This window comes from Oculina patagonica, chromosome 14 (genome assembly GCF_052425735.1).
Source record: "Oculina patagonica isolate OP01 chromosome 14, crgOcupat, whole genome shotgun sequence".
Lineage (NCBI taxonomy): Eukaryota > Metazoa > Cnidaria > Anthozoa > Scleractinia > Oculinidae > Oculina > Oculina patagonica.
In genome coordinates, this window is record NC_135771.1 from 22,564,359 (window position 1) to 22,585,926 (window position 21,568).

Genomic DNA, 21,568 nt, shown 5'->3' on the forward strand with positions numbered 1-21,568 from the left:
CGTTCAAATGATAAGCATCCCAATTTACACAACTAACAAACGTCCCTTGTTTGTTTTTCAGGATATGCTGGCGTTGCAAGTCATCTCGCTGTTTAAAAACATCTTTGAGCAAGTGGGACTGGATGTTTATCTCAAGCCTTACAGAGTTGTGGCTACTGCACCTGGGGTATGTAAGCAAACAACATAACTTGAATGATGGATTATCAAGTGAAAAAACGGTGTAGGAATTGATTCCTTCCAGCAAAAGCAAGGTTAATGCCAGCTGTTCCACATCAGAATTTTATGAACTTTTGTCTTTGAATTTGGCCTAGATTTTCCAAATGTGTCTTTAACTGTGTCATGTCTTAGTTTAGTCTATTTTATAAAGTTTTATTAAATACTTGGTATAAAACTTAATGTTAGCGAAGAAATTACTTCCATGGATCTAAATGACAAAACCATAGCTTCGTTACAAACAAATATGTCTCCCGGGCATAATAATTTAAACAAACGAGATTAACTTTGAAAACTATTCAGCCTAACAGTTTGTCAGAAATCCATATCGCAATCTATTTTAATGTTTAATTTTGGCCATCCGTACGTTCTGAGGTATTTGCTGTGATGTTGAAAAGTTCCTTTACTGTTTTAAGTGGCTTGTTTTTATATTTCAGTCAATTTGGTGGCCATTTTCTTATGAATAAATTTGGCATGACACATTTCCTTCTACTATCCTTTTTAGTGCAGAATGCACTATTGTGATGGTTTGGTGGGTTGGCGTTTGCTAAACCCCTAAACCACTAAACCACTAAACCACTAAACCACTAAGCCACTAAACCGCTAACGCGGTGTAAACTTTTAATCGCCAATTAATTAATTAATTAATATCAATTAATTAATTATTTCTGTAAAGGGGGGAGGGGATGGAGAGCACCTGACCGTGTGCCCTTGGTAAATCGGGGAGTCCATTACGATACTTACAATTGAAGAACTCAAGGTATATATTTGTTTCAGAAAGCACTATGCTCTCCTTGTGGTACAATTCTTTCTGGAAAAAAATACTTTGTGCTAAACGCATGCGCAGATCAGTCTTCATCACGAACATTGCGTTTTTCTTCTGCAGAAGGATTCGTGTAGACTCCGTGGCCCCAAGTTAAAACCACAAATTAATTGAATTAGACAGTAAGGCGTCATAGCAGATCATGTGAAATAATTCTTGATATGGCAATGCTGTTTTCTTAGAAAAGGTGATCTAGCATCTCATAATTAATTGATAACCTGATAACATCTGTGTTATAATCAATGTCGCCTTCTTTGCAGAAAATAAATCACGTTACCATAGACATCATGTTACATCCGTTTTCGACAAAAACAAAAGTATGTTACATGTTTTTGACAAAAACAAAAGTATCTCGTTTGCTGTTTCAATAACAAACTGAAATTCAAGCTATCGAAAATTAAAATAACAGTGACGTGTTTAGAAATTTTGTATTAAAGCCTAACGTGGTGTGCTTTTCAATGCGGTTGAATTCCTGTAGAATCCGTGGCGTTAATTTAATTAGACTTAAAAGGCATCACAGCGATCTGCGAGAAAAAAACAAGAATATCATGTTACATCCGTCACTTCCTTTCCTTTTATTTGTTCTCCATCAGTTGAACTAACCTCCGTTTTATTTTGTAAAACCTCTGCCGCTTTAGTGTTTGAACATGCTTTCGTGACGGTTCCGACATTTCTTGAAAGAAATCTTCACACTACGTGCTTCTCGGCTTCATGCTTGAGTGAGCGTGTGACGTGTTCACAGCGCTTTCGTAAATCGTAATTAGGTATGCAAAAACTTGCACCGGGATTTTCGGCGTGAACACCTGATAACCAGGAAACAAATATCCTAGCTGTACTGCGTTTTAAAAACCCTTTCGAAAAGATGTTTTTTTAATAGATTTGTTCTTTAGTTTTGAGAATCGTCTTTCGTGCAGTTTAAACCGTAACTTTTAAATTAAACAAATGTCATCGATGTCGCCGTAAAACAAACAAAAAACAAGAGTTTCATGTTACGGCATTTTCAAGGAAAACAAAAGTATTTTGTTACAAACGAACAAAAGTGTCGTGTTACGTTTGCAAAGATTAACGTAAGGAACACCTAGGAAAGAATACAAGTAGCCTGTGAACAGTTTTTCCGAAAGTAAAGTAAAGCAAATAAACACGAACATATATAAAACATCATACTTTCAATTGTTCCATATTGCATTCTGCACTTACCAAATCATCGAGATTTTTTCCTCTCACATTATTGTAATTTCTTTGCTGTATGATTTGATTTGTTTTTAGAACGGCGTTATTGAATGTGTACCCGATTCCAAATCACGTGATCAACTTGGCCGTCAAACCGAGGTGGACTTGTACGAGTATTACCAGAAGACATACGGTGATGAAAGCTCTTCAGCCTTCCAGCAGGTATGACTATGTGAAATATACTAACAAACACACAAAAATCTTCATATGTTAGACTTCGATTCATCACCGACAGTCTTTGGAAGTCTTGCAATCATCTTGCAAATTCTTCTGGTCATCTTCGATGATTTGCACGGTTATTTTGCCGTTGGCGAAAAATGTCTGTCTAGGAAAAGTAGGGTAAATTACTTTTACCGGCCTCATAAAACCTTCACACTTAACCTTGCGGTGTAATGTATCTAGAAGAATACGTTGCCACCCGTTTAATTTCTTTTTTTTTGCGTGTTTCTCTGCGTCATACACGTGTAAGCTAAGCGGACCATTTTTTTTACTTTTTTCGTGTTGATTTTCCAATCTTCCTGACCATTTAAGGAGCCAAACAATCGTGCAACTTTATATGCAAGCAATCGGCTTTGATACCTCTCTACCTTAAACTAAATTAATTGATGTCTTCGTTTTGTTGATGGTTGTTTGGCTGTTTTCAGGCTCGAGCTAACTTTATCAAAAGCATGGCTGCATACTCCATTGTCAGCTTCCTGCTGCAGATCAAAGACAGGCACAATGGAAACTTGATGCTTAACAGAGCTGGACATATCATCCACATAGGTACGCTGTATTCTCTATTCTTTTCCTTTACATACATACATCACTTTTATTTACCCTTGGATTTGCAGAGTAGCTTATACAGCTAATATTTCCGAGCATTTTAACAGTACACACAGTACAACGGGCAAAGACCAGACCACAACACCGGGTACTTCGTGCCCTACTCTTTACGATAAGTGCGGGGGTTCTTTTACGTCCCCTGCTGACTGTCACACTGAATTTGCAGGAGAGAGGGACTACGGTTTATCGTCCTTATCCGAGAAGACTAGAATATCTAACCATTTGCAGGTGTTGTTGCAAAGGCAGCATATTCTCGTCAGTTATTTTAAGACCCTAAGTGTTGGTCCGGTCTGGGATTCGAACCCAAGACCCCCCGCACGGTAGTCCGGCGCTCTACCAACTGAGCTAACCGGTCAAGGAGCCACGTCCTTCATAATCCGTCTCAATCTTGCCTAATCTCAACCATCCCTGTTCCTTTTTGGTTTATTATTACCTCTTTGGTGTTTTTTTTTTTTTTTTACTTTAGAAAACTGTAATGTTGAGTTGTTTCCTTTTTTCTGTACCTTTATAAAACAGATTTCGGGTTCATGTTTGAATCGTCTCCTGGAGGCAATCTTGGTTTTGAACCTGACATGAAGCTGTCTCATGAAATGGTGATGATTATGGGCGGAACAATGGAATCACCTACATTCAGGTAACGAAAAACAGCGAAAAAATATATCTACGGTGGATAAACATGTTCAACGTGCATTCCAAACTTTTTACCTCCAGTTTGTAGTATTAAGCCATTCTTCTCCTGAGAAGTTAAATGAGTTAGAGTCCATTTGGATAAGTAAGTTGCGCACTAGTGAGCCTGATGGCCTTAATAGGGTTGATCCGTGTGCATTACGCACCGGCGTTACTTAATTTTATAAATATCTCGACACACCCTATCTGTACTGTAATATCATGTTACTGGTCGTTGCCATTTCAAATGTTACTACACTGAAGAGGACCGTTACGGTCGAAAGGCCTATGTAGTTTATTAAAATCGTAGCTGTATGGCGATACACAATTTGTTCTTTTTAGTATATTTTTTACCTCCACAGCGGTCAAACGCAAAAATTGACGTCACATCCCGTCTTCGCCGCCTCGAACTTTTGACTCGAAAGTGGGAAAACTTTTGTAAGAAATTGTTAAAGAAATAGTACGGTGAAAGAACATTTCAAGCTGGGACACTCAGTGGAGATGAATTATCAAATTTCCAATCCATAAGCGGCGTATAAATCTTATCTTTCCAGGGACGGCGTAAACGTTTGGCTTTATAGCGAAAGTTTTCGGCATTTAAGATTTGTATGGAAAATTTTTGGCGGGAATTACACAGGAACTGCGCACGCGCGCTGCGTTTGACCGCTGTGTGGAGTTACCCCTTGCCACTGTTTCAAAACGAGTCTACGTGCGAAACCATTCATATGAAAATTAGTTTCACCTACAGGTCCATTTTCATGCTAATTTAAAGTCATTTTCATTTGAATGGTTTCGCACGTAGACTCGTTTTGATACAGAGGCAAAGGGTAACCCGGGAATGGCAAATTGACTGGATTTTGGTGAATATCGAAGCAGTCTTTCCCTTTTGCTTTCTCTTTAAACCTTCTCCTTGTTATCCCTGCTGGCTAACAAGTTAACCCAGGGGTTTACTTTCAGAGCCGCCGACGAAATAACGGTTATGAATACTTGAAATAGGACACTCACAAAAAAGGTAGAAACGTTGATGTGTTGATGTATTTTATTGCAGATGGTTCGTGGATCTGTGTGTTAAATCTTATCTTACAGTCAGGTATGTTAAACAACTGAAGAAAAGTATTATCACCTTTTCTTATTTTTTATAGCATTCTTGCGTTCATAATTTACCATCATAGTTAAGTGTTAACTGTTATCTTTCCCCTCCTGACAGACCTTACCAGGAGGCAATCGTGTCCCTTGTAGCGCTTATGTTGGACACTGGCCTGCCATGTTTCCGGGGGGAGACACTCAAGAGACTCAGGTGTGTAATAAACACGGGGTTCGTACGGGTCCTGGAAAACCTGGAAAGTCCTGGAATTTTATTGTGACACTTTCCAGGACTGGAAAGTCCTGGAAAAGACTACCGGTCCTGGAAAGTTTTGGAAATCTGTTTACATCAAGAAACACCAGAATTCACAGAACTAACATTATAAGAAATGTACAGACAGTAAGAAGAAATAAAAACTATTGAGATCTTGGGAGTGAAGGGTTTAAAGGTGAATTTGGAGTCCCGGAAAAATCAATCTGAGTCTTTGAAAAGTCCTGGAAAATTGTTTGTGAAAAAGGGTACGAACCCTATTAACAAGATCAGTTGTCTGTAATTAAATGTTTGAAAAATAGTTCCAGTAAAAATATTAACAACGTACCTTGTGGGTGAAAATCTACTTAAAAGGACAAATTAATTCATCGTACTGACAAAATATATTATCCATATTTATTATGAATTGTATGAATACGTGTATATGTAAGAATTTACAGTTTAATCTCAGTCCCTCGTCAATTTTTCGTTAGGGACTGGTCAATAAGTACAGGGGGGGGGGGGGGGGGGGGGGTGGGCCGGAGCAGAAAGGGGGTGGGTCATCAGTTTTTGAGCCCTCGAAAAGGGGTGGGTTATGTAATTTTGATCTTCACGTAGGGGGTGGGTCATCTTATTTATTCACTAACTTTTAACTGTTATAGTTCCAAGAAATGTGGTATTCATCAGCATATGAAATTGATAAATTTCTCCATGTAAGCAGTTTTAAATGAATTTCTAGCGATTTCAAAAGGCCCAAATATAAAAATTTCCCGGGGGAGCATGCCCCCCCCCCCCTCCACCGCCCTAGATGGCTTGTAATCATATCATCAGTTTTACCTGACTCTTTTCAACCTGCATAAATTCACGCTGGGCTTTAGGCCTTTTAATACCAGTAAACTCTTTTCTCAAACAATTTGCAAATATTAATGATGGACAGTGGTTGTATTTTATGTCATTAATTTCTGTATAAAAATATGAACTCTTCAATAATTGATTGTGAATTAATATCATATACTGATTCAGTTTTTTGCATATGTTTGTGTCTAAATTTCCGCATGGTCTTTACACACAAATATGTGGAAAACTTGGAAATATGGAACAGCAGTGTCCATCAGGGAAAATGTCTAGTATGTAGGGAATTTCACTTTAAAAGCTGAAGTCAAATAAAAAAACTCCAACCCCTCACAGATGATAAAGAAATGATAGGTCCCTTGATTTTTTTTTTAGCAAAGGGGGTGGGTCATGTAATTTTCAACCCCCTGTCAGGGGTGGGTTAGTCAGTTTTGAGCCAGACGGAAGGGGTGGGTCACAAATTTTCGAGCCACCACTTTTCCAATTGCTCCGGCCCACCCCCCCTGATACTTATTGACCAGTCCCTTACTTTCACACTAGCTCCCATACATGTTTTGCAGCCACGTTAGTCAATTGAAAGAGGCGGTTCTTGTTGTACGGTGCCTTTTAACGTTATTTTTGTTCTTTGTTTGTCGTGTTTTTTTTTTTCCTAAAGAGCGAGATTCAGTCCTGCACAGAGCGAACGAGAAGCAGCTGCCTACATGGTGAAGGTCATCCGAGACTCCTACTTAAATTACAGGTGAGGAAGATGTCAGTACAAGTCATCCTAGCTGTACCTAATGCGCGCCACTTGCGACCACTTCAGTTTTGAGTCAAAGCCGGATAAAAATGAGACCGGGAGTCGGCAAGGGGTCGACAGGAATCAAGCGGCAGTCGAACAAAAGACGGAAAAAAATCGGACGTGTCGAACGAGAATCGGACGAGGGACGGACGAGAATTGAGGAATGAGAGTAGGGAGAGGGCCGGTTTTCTAAACTAACTTCAGAAGTAATGGGAGTTGGGGGAGTTGGGTTGTGGGGGGCTTAGTTTCCTATACTTTTCATTAGAGAGCTTTTTGTAATTTAATATATTTGAAATTCTACTTTTTCCTTCACAGAACCCGAGTTTATGATTTGATTCAGCTGGCCCAGAATCAGATCCCTTGTTAGAACTTCGAGCTTCATTGGGCTCCAGAAATTACTCGAATTTCATTGTTTGTATGTCAAATGCTTTCTCAGATCTCACTGGTCTCCAGTACTTGCTCGGATTTCACTGGTCTCCAGTGTCCAGTACTTGCTCGGATTTCACTGGTCTCCAGTACGTCTCGAATTTTACTGGTCTCCGGTACCCAGTACCTTTTCGAGCTTCAAACACCAGGAGAATCTCAGTGTTAGACTGTGTACAGCCGTCCCACTCCCCTCAGGCTATCTTAATGTCCGTTGGCAGTAATCGTCCTTAAATATCAACATTGAAACTCTCCTTTCTACACTCTGTATTTTGTATACTACCAGTGGGGAGAATTTAACTAATTAAGAGAGTTCCTTGGTGACCTGCATTGTAATGATATTTAGGGGAGAAAATCGATTTTATTATTAGCGCTGAAAGACTTAATTCTGTATATATGATAATTAAATTATCAGTAAGAATATATTGAACATATTGTAAAAAGGAAAAATGCTGTAAAGAAAAAAGTTGAAGAGAAAGATATATTATTCCAGAGCCAGAGTTTGTGTTATTCCTCCTGGGCCCGGGTTGTTCAAAGAATTGATAAAGTAATCCACGGTATAAATCACTATCCAGTGGATAGTGTAGTAAAAAGCGATTTTTCCGGGGCCAGGTGAACTTGAATGAACTATATATCTGAAAAAAAGTATTCAATTTGCCTTTCCGTTAAACTTACCGCACACACTCGGTTGCCCGGCACCGCTACACCGTGCTAAAGAGCTCCAATAAAAGCGAAACAGCTGTCCACGGTTGCCATCCTGTTCTATCGGTTCTAGTCGTGGTGTTGTCTCGCAAAGTCTACTTTTTTCACGCAGTATGATCAGCCTTGCTATTGTTTGTTATGTTAAAACGTTGCATTCGCCACGTTAAAAACGAGAAGACATCTTCTGGGACGCTACTGGAAACAATATGGCGTCTGATCTTTGTCCGACAAGTGACTGTCTGAGGACCTGCACCAGAGTTTTTGAAGAACAATAGTGAAATATATGTTAAACTGGGATGAGTTACGAATCGAAATTTAAGAATTAAGGGGGCGGGGGTTGCGTGAATTTCACCGGCCTTCAAAAATCGCTTATTCCCAAGCGCTCCTCTGCAACGATAAAAAGTAATGTTGAAAGCAAATTCATGCAAACTTACAGTAGAACCCCGGTAACTCGAACTCGGATAACTCGAACAACCCTGCTAACTCGAACAAACTTCCATTTCCCTTGAATCTGAGCTTACTTTTCAGTCATTTTTACTCGGTTAACTCGAACTCGGATAACTCGAAAACCCCGCTAACTCGAACTAAATTTCGTTTCCCTTAATCAAAATTTGGGTCAAATTTACCCCAATAACTCGAATTCCGGTTCGTGCAACTTGCCACGGATGCCCAATGAAAGATTCTATTAGCTCTTCTCACTTAAACGAACACTACAGCAATTTGATCATGTTTAATTGAGCAACGAACAGTTCACGTATTCAGTGACAGCCTTTTTCTACTCTTATCATAAGAATTTATAATCGTGTTAGAGTTTCTGACGAGATAAGTTTAATTTGCACTGTACTGTATACTGAAGTGCTGAAAAATCAGTAAACTATCAATTACTAACTTGGCAAATTAAATATTCAGTCGACCCCGATAACTCGAAACCCCGCTAATTCGAACTGTTTTTCGTTTCCCTTCAGAGTTCGAGTTACCGAGGTTCTACTGTATTTCTTAACCGCAAAATTTCTCTCCTTGTCTAATGGATATAAGGGAAGGAATTAAACGAAACGCGCAAAACAGCGAACGCGGGCCAGTAAAGGAACGCGAAGCCCTGCATTATTCAAGTTAAGACAGTAAGTTCATAGCTTCTCTGTCTTCTCGACTTCAAACAACGTGCGCAGAAAGAACCGAAAGCAGGCGGTCTAACTGATTGATCTCCGTTAGTAGATTTTGTGGAAAATGTCTTAACCGATCTGCGTCTAAAGAACACGAGTGGATTAGAACAATACGCGAAATTGTAATTTCATTCTTTAGATTGAACGGGTGGGTTACTGAAAAAGAAAATAATTTTAATAGCGAAGCGCGCAAGATCTAAAAATAGAATGCAAATGAATATAACCGGCCCACCTGCCCACGAGACTCAGAAAACATGAGCGTGTTCTGGGAGAAATAGAAGGAATATAGGCGAAGTTTTCGTTTTATGAAAGTGTTTTAGGAACACCGGCTGTTTTTGGAAAGTGTTTAAGGAAAATCGTCCGCCATTTCGGGTTGTTTGTCTATGTTTTGTCTGAGTCGTGAAGTCACTTGCGCGCTTCGCTATTGAGAGAGAAATGGAGTAGAAAGAAGTGAAAAAAATAAATAAAAAAAAATCGGCTATCATCCCGGTTTTCTGACTTTGTTTTGATTCAATCATCATAGAAGTCCTATATCATTTCTTTCTTCCCATTACACTTTTTGTTTCCGACACACAAATCACGTCTTTCAAATAAATGCTAATAATTCCGTAGCGCTGAAGTGCAAAAATCTTTGAACAATACAAACTTGCGAGGGTTACACGTCAAAATCTCCCAGGGGTATTCAAAAATTCAGCCACGTGAGAGTGGATTTTAATCTTGCCCGTTTAAAAATCAGCGGGCTTCAGTTTCGTGATCGAAGTTTGAGTCGGTGGTGAAACGGACCTGAAATGCATCAACACGAGATTAAGGACGAAAATAAGGAAAGCCCAGCGGATCTGAAAATGGCTGCGTCAAATCGCAATCCGAAGTGCACGCGCTGTAGAAATCACGGCATTTTGTCAGACCTTCGCGGGCACAAGCATCAATGCCGATTTAAAGACTGCAGTTGTATGGATTGTCGAACTGTAGCTGAACGACAGCGTTTAACAGCGGCCAGGATCGCGCTGTTTCGACAACAGAAGGGCAATGAAGGTGATATGATAGTTAATACTTCTGAACTGGAGCAGATGGAAGCAAGTTTTAACGGATGGATGAACGGTGAAGATCACCGCGAAAATGGTAAGTGTAAAGTTCCGTTCGTAAGCATTTGGTCAGAGAGTTGTAACACTTTGTTGTCGTGTAAAGTACATACACATGAAATTCTAAGAGCTAACTCATTTTCGTTGCTGCAGAAGTCAAGTTGTATTACAGTAATTGTGAATTGTTCAATTAACGTTCAGCTAAAGTTCTGCGGCGCAAAATTATCTTTCCTAGCTTTGAAGTTTTAGCCAACGGAAATACTGACTACTTAATTTTTGTTACAAATCGTAAACTCGGGTTCTCTTCATTATAAAAGACCTTTCGATGTTCTTGCCTTTAAACGGCCAATGCTTTGAGCTCAGAAAGAAAAGGCTTCGATTACAATTAGGTATGATAATGAAACAATTTCGTTTATGGAAGATTCTGCTTTACACTTTTCCTTTCACTGATACCGGCTGATACCATTCAAAGAATCTCATTGATCACTCGTCAAATTGCTTCGTTTGTTGTTGTATAATTTATTCTTAGCTTGCGCAAGTTTGCAACTTTTGCCAAAAAGAAACCAGTCGTTACATTAAAGTAAAGGCCAAATTAATCTTGCACATTTGAAAAATCGGACATGGTAAGCGCTTTTATAAAGGAAGTCGCCATTTTGGTTATGCGCAAACAACTTCCGTTACACGTTCAGAAGAACGTGCTCGCAGCTGAGAAAAGAGATTAATTGATCCGTTTTATTTGTTAATAAAAACAGCAAGGATCCGGTAAAGAATGCCATTCATATATAAGCTATAATAACTTTTTTTTAGTTTTTATAACGCTTACAACTCAAACATTTGTTTAAAAGAAGAAATGTCATAATCAATCTTTGCTTGAAAGATCAATTAAATTCCAGGACTCTACAACAAACTTTAAAAAGCCTCATTTTTATACTTTTTACGCAGTAACCAGCGAATCAAAAGGTGGGATAGCAATTTTTTTACTCGATTTAACAGATATGATTTCAATTTGAGTTGTTTTCGAAATGTACTTCTCTAGAGAAAGAACTGTCATATGCCGACAATATATACCGAACACTATTTATGTAACAAGTTTCGTCGAGATTGCTCAATTTTAAACAACCCTCTTTTAACAACTTCTCTTCATACAAAAAATGCAATGCGAAATTGGCAAAAGAGAAAAAATTAGTATGATGATATCAAATATCGGCACTACTTTCTTGTTTATTGTACCCGCTTACCCAACAACAATTACTGTTGAGGTCTTTGATGGAAACAAGTACTGCAAACCTCGACGCGCGTACATTAATCAAAGATTCTTAGCCGCGTAATTAATGCGCCTACTAAATCAGTCAAGGTCTTTAAGAAGTTTTAAATATAAAAGTTGTGATAACTCTAGGTTTTTCCTCAGATTCTACACTACAGACAATTTTCTAGAGCTTGATTCCCGTTGTGTAAACGTTCTCATGGATTAAATAATTAAGTCTCTCTTTTCATATTCACGGCCGCAATTTGCGCTTACAGTGAAACAATGCACATTTGCTTACGTCGGCATTTTTCATTTTCGATCTGGCTTCCTTTCTTATCTTTCCGAATACGGCGGATTTCAAAAGAGATCATTTCGCTTTTAAAACTACATTGCTTTGTTTTAAGAATCCCCGATCAGTAACGAAGTTCGATTGTGAAAAAAAAATTGTTCAGTTTGAGTTCGGTTCCTGAGATACGTGACACTTATCTTTTATTCTTTCACAGATGTGTGTTCGCAATTTGTGTTTTCAATACACCTGTAGCGTTCTTCTTTTCAATCTAAATTTACTTCTTTTGGCGTCTTTTGACGTAAAGTACCGCCTTCCCCTGTAATCGGCTTTCAATTGAACGGTATTCCTTTCAAAAAGCAGTCCTTTGTTCACGTTTCAATGCTACAAACGCAACTGAGAGCGAAAGATTAAAACAATAAAAGCGACAGGCCGCTAATTGAAGGCACGCTCCGTTGCTCTCGAACGTTTTAAGCCAGGAAAAGTTACTCAAAACTTGCCAGTAAAAAGTGAGAAGATAAAATCAGGAAACCAGCGAGCACGTGCTTTTATCAATTTCAGATCCTAAACCGGAAAACGTAAAATCTGATTTTGTTCATGTCCGTAATCAACGATCATTGTTCCAAAATCCCTTTATCGTGTAATTGGACAGACTCACATGCACTGAACAAAAGTTTTGCATTCCTCAAGTTCCTATAGCAATTAAACGTTATTGAATTTATACAAGGTGTTCCGGTCTGTTAGATTAAAATTTTATTAATATATCTGTGTACACTTGGCTTGCCGAAATCGTGAGAATTTGACCCACGCTAAGCTGGGCATAAATTGAACGGTAAAGACTTACAATGAACTCTGTGAGTCCAGGAGTCTTTCATCATCGTTCATTTGACAAAATGTTAATGCGAGATCATCGAAGTTTTCCTCTTGGTAAGTTCACGCAACATTACAATTCTGTAGTTGATTAGTACTTCCATGGGTAAGCTATTGAGAGTCATGACTGAACATCTTACAACAATGAATGAATGAACGAAAATTATGGAACATCGTGGCTTTTTTCCGGTGTGTTCGTTAACGAAGCCATAAACTGCGCTCTGTTTTGGCCAAACCATATTTACGTTGGTTGGATTTTCTGTCTTCCTTTGAGGGAAAGAAACGTTTTTCGATTGGTTTGGTTAAGCAAGTTTTTCAACTAGCATAAAACTTTGTCGAACGATTGACTAGGCTGAAGTTTCCCAACTGAACATAATTTGAACCGTTTTACGGTGAAAATACTTTTTTCAACTAAAGCAATTGCAGGAATGTTTCTCGACAGAAGGACTCGAAAAAACAAAAAAGGAAACGGTTGACTGTCTACCGAACTGTTTTAACAACAAATGGTTGGAAAATTGTGGCTCTTGTCATCATATCATAAACTAAAACCATGTAGTTGTACATGAGGTTGATATTTTTGGGAAGGTCTAAATCATATACGTTCATATACGTTCTTCAAAATACCAATGTAAGAAAAATGTGTCAACGATACGATGTAGGATTCGTTCATTTTGCCATGCAGGTAGAAGCTGTGATTTGTACTGCAGTAACTACCGAAGATTTTAAGAAAAGAGGTTAAAGTTTTGTCAACTCTGATTCGTTTGATTGAGTTCCTTATTCGATTGTCATTTAGCTTAAATCTTTAACTATCAAACATGACTGTGGTTTTTGTTCAGGAAATTTTTTGTCTGCTAACCGCTCTGCATATCAAATTTGAACAACCTATTGAATAAGAAACTAAGAAGCAATTAACATACAAAATTATCTTTCCATCTTTGGTTAAAGATTGTTCAACTTAGGAAATTGCGTATAATATAATATAATATTACAAAAGATAACGAATGAGTTGCGATTGGCGAGGATGCACAAGTTCATTATAGGATTCTGTTGTGTTCTATGGAACAGAATTCATCGAAAGCTGAAATTCAGTTTACAATAATAGGTCCGCAATGTGTCCAATGTGTCTACAGCAGCTTGGGTTTGTATGGTCCTTGTGCAGAAATGCGTAAAATGCCAGACACGACGACGTTTTTTCTGTCTCTTGTAGCGATGTAGCCTGCGTTGCAGACGAACAATACCCCGGGATAGTCCTATACCGGGGTTTTGTTCGTCTGCAACGCAGGCTAGTAGCGGTGATAATATTTGTAGTGTTTTCTCTTGTTTGACGCTAAATTTTGTCACCAGTGTAACATGTAAGCTATTCTGAGTTTATCCGTGCTTGTCTGATTTACAATAGCGCCTTCAAAATGCACGATTCTGTGCAAAATGTAAACGATTACATTGATTATTTGCAATACTTAGTTATTTATCATTTTGAAGGTTAAAAAACTGCCATGACGTTTTTGGGAAGACGACATTTTGACTATCAATGAGACTTTAATACGGGATCGTGTGTCGCGCCTGTGTTGAAATGTTGAAGTGAGTAGTAAGATACATACAATGTACATGAACAAGGGTTAACGCACCAGCTTTCCAAATTCACTACGGCGGTTTATTTACCAAAACGAACTTTAGTTTTAATAGCTACCTTAGTGTCTCAAATGCTTATCAACGCGACAATTCAATTTTTAGAATCTTAGTGACCATTTGAGGTTTGTAAATAATTCATTATATAAGCTTTCCATTATTTTGTCTAGGCCTGCTAAAACGTAAAAACAGTGGCGGACGAGAAACCAGTAACAGCAACAGCCCCGATAGTTCTGACAGTGATTACAGCAGCGGGCCATCTTCAGTGACCAAGAGACCCCACGTCGAGTCCCCCCTGACACTTCCCACGATTACTCCATCCCCGACGGATATCCTCAGAAGGGCGTTTCCTGATATTTCGACCATGGTGCTGGAACACGTGTTAAAAGGTTGTAATGGCAACGTGCTTCAAGCGATAGAAGTCATCGTGCAATACAACGCAAGTAGACCGCTGACGAACGGAATTCTTGGTCAGCCGAATGTAATGCAGGCTCAATCTCCGAGCGATATTACTGCCCAGGCTCCTCCTCCTCCTCCTCCTCCTCCTCCACAACCTCCGCACGCTCAAGTACCGACTACAGGATCCATGCCCCCGCTGTTTAAATTTAACTACGTCAATGGACAATATAGGTATCTTATGCCGCCATCTTTGATGCCTCTGACGCCATACATGCTCCCCACACACAATGGCTTGGGACTGCCGTTTCCTCAGTTTCCAGTCGAGTTGCAGAATCATCAATTCAAGCCAGTGGAGAACGGAGCGGAAGCGGAAGTGAATGGAGAAGGTGTAAACGGGGACACAAAACCGATTATCAATGGATACACTACGGGTGTTTGCAAAGGATGCGGACAGGAAACGAGTCATGACGAAAATTTGTGTGCGAACTGTTCAGCATCGTTCAGTCGCAAATGAACACTTTCGCTCGATTACATTTTTAATATTTTTAAAGTTGTTTATTATATGAATTTTTACGATGAGTAGATCTCATCAGAGATTTTATGACATTTTTATAAGACGAGTAAATTTCGTAATGTGGATTTCCACTGTAAAAGTAAATATTGTTTATATTTAACTGTAATTGCAAAGCTTTGTTTTATTTGTGAAAAGCGCTTAAATTTAAATAGTTTTATAATTTATTTTCTTCGAACTATTGTATGTAAGAATTTTGGATAGACATACTTCGACTGTTAATGTTTTGGAAAAAAAATTGCAAGGTTTTACAACTTTCATTCATTTGGATCTAAGTTTCCAAATCAAAAGTTGTTTCAAGATGATTAATATTTTTGGAAAACGAAATGTTTTTAAAAATGTATTTCGCTACGCTGCATGGAGTGAAGTTTAAAAAATGCGAGAATTTAATGATAAAAATGCTGCAAGTTTAATAAGAACGAAGGAAAGCCAACGCTTTTATAAAAAATAAAGTAATATTTGAACAAAATCATAAAATATATTGATGTCTCGTGGGAAAGGGAAGAGGGGAGCTAAACTTTCTGCTTTTCGTACCTTTTTATTCTTTTTTTCCTGCCTCTTTGTGTTATTTACATTGCAAAGTATTATGCAATGCTAAATTGTTTAATAGCCAATGAAAGATAAAAGCTTAAGGCTGGTTCTCATATGATCGCCCCGATCGTCTCTGTCGCCTCTGTCATGTCGCTTCAAAAAGTTTGCTTGCGATCGGGGCGATCATATGAGAACATCACAGAGACGATCGGGGCGATATCGCGATCGCGTCGATCGTCCCTGTTCTATCCGGGCGATCGGTCGCAGACCGCGGCGATCGCGAACGATTATATGAGAACTACTTTCACAGAGGGGGACGATAGAAGCGATCCAAACTGTCCCATGGTGCATCAGTATTACCCAGAACTACGTTTCCGTTTGGGCTCCCTTTTGCGTCTTAGCCGTAAAATAATAAGAAGAGAAGATTGGAGGCCACGGGTTTTTTCTTGCATCGAAGGCTGCCATAAGCGATGTCGGAGTTTTGAAAAAACACACGTTCGTCGATCGGAATAAAATCGAATATTCATATGTGGGAACAAAGAAAAGATCATGAATTATTATCTTGTTTGTTCATAGCTAGTAGAGGTAACTATGGTTTGTTTAACCCTATTTTGCATAAACCAGACGATCGGGGCGATCATATGAGAACCCCCTGATTGCTTCCAATTGCTTCGATCGCCGTTCTGCCGTTCTGCTTGATCAAGAAAAGCTTTTCATTTGCATTCAAAAGTTAACAAATTACATTTCAAAACACATGTTGCTGTTCACTGTTTTTCGAACATCTTCTTTCGAACGATGCCCGGTGAAAATTGTTAGCATGACAGGTTGATAACACATTACTTAACTGGGTAAGAGTAATTTTGGATTAAAGTCAACTCTCTCTTAACGGACACCTCTATAAGACGGACACCTGGTGATGGTCCCTGCTATTTACAGTATTACCGTTTGTAATGAGCAAACGAGTCGAATTTCTGATATTATTTTGTTTCACTTTATAGGTTTTGCTAAAGTAAGCGACTTAAACCAGACGTGTATTCGTAGTGCATAGCCGTTGAGCTTTATCATCTCAAAATTTCTGGTGTCATGTTACCTCGACTCTCTATAAGGCGGACACCTCTCTAAGACGGACAGTTGGGGACGGTCCCGACGGTGTCCGTCTTAGAGAGAGTTGACTGTATTAAAAAACACATGCAGATGAACAAGTAGTCAATTTATACGAATCTCAAAAATAACTGAACATCATTCAGGTGAAAACCTGATAACAAAACTACTAACGATCGATCTCCTTTCAGATTAGGACTATCAAATTGAAAACAAAACCTTTATACCATAAGAAACGCACAATGATGCTTCCTGACAAGTTTTTTTTTGCAAGCAAATTTCTTTGTTGTGGGTTAGTTGATGATGTCATAGATAGTGACCACAACGAACAGTTCAATTGAAACCGGTTTTTCGAGAAGCCATAAGTAATATTCTTTATACATTGGAACCCCGATATAACGATCTTCGATATAACGATATTCCCGATATAACGATGAATATGTTATGTCCCGGCAATAGTAAAATGTATGGGACGGAACCCCGATATAACGATTCCTCGATATAACGATATAATTTTATAATTTTATAATTTTGGCACGATTCAACTGCAAAAGTTATAAGTGTTAACTCGGCGATGGGAGCAACTCCCGGAGGGGGTGGGGGGTACTCCTTGGAATTTTTTGTGGGGGTGTGCCGCCCGCATCTCCAAATCCAGACCCAATTTCAGACCAAAAAATGCCATTTTCCACACCCGGTTTCAGACCTGACCTTCTTTGTAGATTAGTAATTAAATCTATCACAAGTTGTAACAAATAAAGCGTTACGGTTACAAATGTTCGCACTGGCTTTGTAGTACGTGATTAAGCATAGCATATGCATCAGTGCTGAACGGAACTCAACGTAACAAAAATGAATAGGTAAAATTTAGCTGGTATATTTTATCTATTTCTCTTTCACCAGTTACTCGCTCCGGTTGCTGGGAAGAAAAATAAGCTTATAAGCTTTCGTGAACGTTCCCCAGATAACCATACCCGTTTTCAAACCAAAACGGCTCAAAGACCATACCCTTTGGGGCTGCACATAAGTATATACCTGATCATATAGGGGAGTACCCCCCCCCCCCCCCCCGGGAGCAACTACGAGTAGGAAACAAGACATACAGTCGAAGCTCTCTTAACGGACACTCTCGTAAGCGGACAGCCCTACTTACGGCCGCCTTGTTTGAAAATTGAAACCCTGTTTTAACTCCCATACAAACTCTGTATTTTTACATTCTCGTAAGCGGACATTCCCGTAAGCGGCCGCGGACACTTTCAGAGATTACGGCTTAGACTTTTTCTTTGTTTTTAAGCTCCCGTAAGCGAACATCCCCAAAAATCCTATTAAAAACCTCTGTATCTTGTTTTTACAATGGTTTTACAGTAATTACAGTACCATATTTTAGTGTTTGTTTTGTCGTCATCCACGTCCGGTTACATTTCGAAACACCACTTTCATGCATATTAGCATTATGTTAGCTGGGCAAGCTCCCCTAAGCGGCCATATATCCCCTCTAGTGGCCGCTTACGAGAACCATTCTCGTAAGCGGTCAGCTCCAGTTGCGGACACTTTTTTCGCGTCCCGAGGGTGTCCGCTTAGGAGAGCTTTGACTGTATTAATGCCACAAGAAACAGCATTGCATGATTCGGGTGGCAAGTGAAAGAACGGAACCTGACTAAGTGCACGGGTTGTCAGTTTAATAGGCAATTTATCTGCGTCAGCTCTCAAACAAGCGTTATTCAGATCTGCTACACCGTGCTTGCTATCACGTAGCATATTAAGTGACTGCATCGAAACATTCTTTATAAACGGCTGTCAACAAGCCATATTAGAATTATTATTCTTTAGTCTTACAACTCAACTGCAAAATTTTCATAAGATTTCAATTTAGTGGTGAATTCAGCGATGGATGTTACAAAAACAGAACAAGACATATTCATGCCACAAGAAACACACGACAATCCTTTCGACATTACCTTGGTCGTCGAAGATGGCAAAGAATTCAAAGCTCACAGAAAAGTTCTTTCAGAGGCAAGTCCTTTCTTTGAAAAGCTGCTAAACACTGACATGATGGAGTCTAAGAAAGGAGTGGTTCGATTGGAAATGCTAACCAAGGCTGGTTTACGAGCTGTGTTGGAGTTCATTTACACCGGTGACGTTCAGATATTGACTGAAGATGATGCTCGGGGCCTGATCGAGATGGCTGACTATTTGTTTATTCTACCATTAAAGACTCTGGCTGGGAGAGTTTTAGCACAGACGTTGAATACTTCAAACTGTATTTCAACACTCTATTATGCAGAAAGATATCGATGCGAAGAGCTTGCTTCGGGCGCCAAAAAATTCATCCATGCAAATTTCACCAACGTAGCAAAAGCGGAAGAGTTTTTGAACATGTCGAGCGAAGAAGTTAACCAGTGGATTTCAAGTGACGAAATAAATGTTAGCGCAGAGGAAAATGTGTTTAAGATCATTCTAGCATGGATTGATCACAACAAAAGCGAGCGAGAGAAGTATTTCGCCGATTTATTTCGTCAGGTTCGGCTAATTTATGTATCGCGTGACTATCTGCTCAATGATATCGTGACAAATGATCTCGTGACCGATAATGCGTACTGTATTGAACTTGTGGAGGCCGCTATGAAGGCAATTGACTCAAAAAATTCTGGAAATGTCTCGTTTCCGCCTCCCAGGAAGTCACTTGAGACTCCCGTAATAGTTGTTAGTATACAGAAAGACTGTAAAGAGGTCGATCAACTCCTGTGTTATGCTCCCCGTACAAAAACGTGGTACAAGTTGCGTGACTTTTCACCGCCGATGAAGCCGTTAAAGCAAATGGTATCTTGTCACGGTACATTGTATACTTTCTTTGAAAGCCAGACTCAGAAGCGTGACTATAAACTATTACGCTATGATTCATTCTTTGATCGATGGGCGGACGTACCGTACAAAGTAAAAAGAGATTTACAGCAAATTTTTGTCATTGATAACAATGAAGATGGAATTTGCGCTCTGGAATCAGAAAATGAAATATCTTGCCCCGATTGTGTTTCTTTGCATTCTTGCAGTGGGCCTGAGCGAGTGTCAGAGTTTTCTCGTTGTGGGAAACAACATCTTTCCTACATCACGAGGTACAAACCAGAATCGAACTCCTGGGAAGACATAGCAACATTTGATTTGGGTTTAAGGACAGATATTTGCATTGTCGCAAAAGACAATTTTATTTATTTCATTGGTGGCGAAATTCGAGGTACCAACAACGTCCTAACAGATGTTGACAGGTATGATCTCAGCGCAAGAAAATGGGACAAACTGGCTGATCTTCGAGAAGCAAGGGCAAAAGCTTCCGGAAGCGCTGTACCAGGGAAAATTTTCATTGCTGGTGGACAGTCAAAGGGCACTAGTTTTTCTCCTTATACAGGTCGATATGCTTATACTTGTGAAGTGTACAACGAAGTAACAAATGAATGGCAATTAATAGCAAGATCAATGAGGTCACGTTCTGGCAGCATTTTGTGTGTTGATGAGAAAGTTTATGTCACGGACTATTTGTGGTGCGACTGGGGAGAAAGAGGAGAAATTGAATGCTATAACTCTGACAGAAATGAATGGCATGTCATAACTAAAATACCTGTTCCAGCTCTCCTATATAAAGGGAGGGATGTGTTTCATGTACGATCCTGTTCAATGAGAGGCTTTATAGGAAGTATCCTTCAGTGGACACAGGAGTTGTTTATCATTTACAACTAGTAAACCAAATGGTAGAAATGCTGCCAAAGGCGAAGAATGATGTAGAAATATGCTTGCAGTAACCCGGGGGGGGGGGGGGGGTACTCCCATAAATTTCGGATAGGGGTGTGCCGCCTTTTTAAGGGTATCAATTTAAAAACCGAAAAATGACACCCTATTCAAGGGGAGCAGAGGCATTCCGTGACGACCCAAATAACAGCTAACCGTGCACGGCAAGACACAAATCTTTATAAAATCGCTTTACTAATACCTGAACAGAAAATTCAGTTTTAAGATACCTTTTTTTTCGTTTAGCTGGACGTTTATTTTAGTTAATAGAATTTAGGTACCCTATCTAAGGAACACACCGGGAACACATTGCTAAAAGGAGCAAAAATGATACCCTATTTAAGGACCGAGAACCTCAAAAACCATACCCTATCGGGAGGCACATACCTATAAAGGCCACATATGGGAGTACCCCCCCCCCCCCCGCCATGAACTGTACTGCTTTTTATGTTTAAAACGGTTAAGTATTGTAAAACTGAACTGAGATTTAATATTACAACAAGCCATATTTGTAGCGATATCAAGGAAGTATAATCATACGTTAAAGGAGACTTATTGAAACTGATATTCTTTAACTATACTAGAAATAGCTTAAGGTTAGCAATGCAAGGTGTCGTAGGATTAATAAAAGTTCAATAGGCATGTACTACTACATACTTCCTCAGGAAGCGATTTATGATTTAGTCTGCCGACCCAAGAGTTCAGGCAGGATCCCCTTTTGTGTGTACTTTCGGTCATGTATGGTAAGCCATATTTGCAGCGATATCGAGGAAGAATAAACATACAGAAAAGGAGACTTGTGGAAACTGATACTCTTTAATAAAACTATACTACTGTAGTAGTAGCCAAAGGTTAGGAAGTGCAGGCAAGATCGATGCAAGGTGTCGTAGGATTAATAAAAGTTTAACAGACTTGTACTATTACATAATTCTTTACGAAACGATTTATGATTTAGTCTACCGACCCAAGAGCTCAGAAAGGATCCACTTTCAGTCATGTATGGTGACGCACAGCACTGGCAGTGGTTATGGCAAAAAGTTTTACGCCAGGCCACACCCCCTGTTGCGTGACACA

General features: G+C 39.3%; 3 protein-coding genes and 1 non-coding gene across 5 annotated transcripts in view; 3 read left to right on the forward strand and 1 right to left on the reverse strand.

The window, feature by feature from the left end:
* The window catches only part of LOC144639216 (phosphatidylinositol 4-kinase alpha-like), a 69,599-nt gene extending 61,959 nt beyond the window's left edge, over positions 1–7,640 (forward strand). For both annotated transcript variants that reach the window (XM_078498491.1, XM_078498493.1), the window contains 8 exons: positions 62–166; positions 2,303–2,428; positions 2,911–3,031; positions 3,608–3,725; positions 4,806–4,847; positions 4,965–5,054; positions 6,598–6,681; positions 7,039–7,640. In XM_078498491.1, coding sequence (XP_078354617.1) covers positions 62–166; positions 2,303–2,428; positions 2,911–3,031; positions 3,608–3,725; positions 4,806–4,847; positions 4,965–5,054; positions 6,598–6,681; positions 7,039–7,090 — 738 coding nt within the window. In that variant the 3' untranslated portion in view covers positions 7,091–7,640. The remainder of the gene's footprint in view (positions 1–61; positions 167–2,302; positions 2,429–2,910; positions 3,032–3,607; positions 3,726–4,805; positions 4,848–4,964; positions 5,055–6,597; positions 6,682–7,038) is intronic.
* On the reverse strand, positions 3,373–3,446 carry Trnag-acc (transfer RNA glycine (anticodon ACC)). The gene has a single exon. It is a non-coding gene; the product is annotated as a tRNA-Gly (tRNA).
* A 2,156-nt stretch (positions 7,641–9,796) lies between the features above and the next one.
* Positions 9,797–15,028, forward strand: LOC144637876 (doublesex- and mab-3-related transcription factor A2-like). The gene is made up of 2 exons (XM_078496969.1): positions 9,797–10,127; positions 14,286–15,028. Exons 1-2 carry the CDS (start codon positions 9,797–9,799, stop codon positions 15,026–15,028), a joined length of 1,074 nt encoding a protein of 357 aa, XP_078353095.1.
* Positions 15,029–18,598: 3,570 nt separating this feature from the next.
* Positions 18,599–20,446, forward strand: LOC144639030 (kelch-like protein 21). The gene has a single exon (XM_078498295.1). It carries the CDS (start codon positions 18,602–18,604, stop codon positions 20,444–20,446), a length of 1,845 nt encoding a protein of 614 aa, XP_078354421.1. The 5' UTR covers positions 18,599–18,601.
* The last annotated feature ends 1,122 nt before the right edge of the window (positions 20,447–21,568 follow it).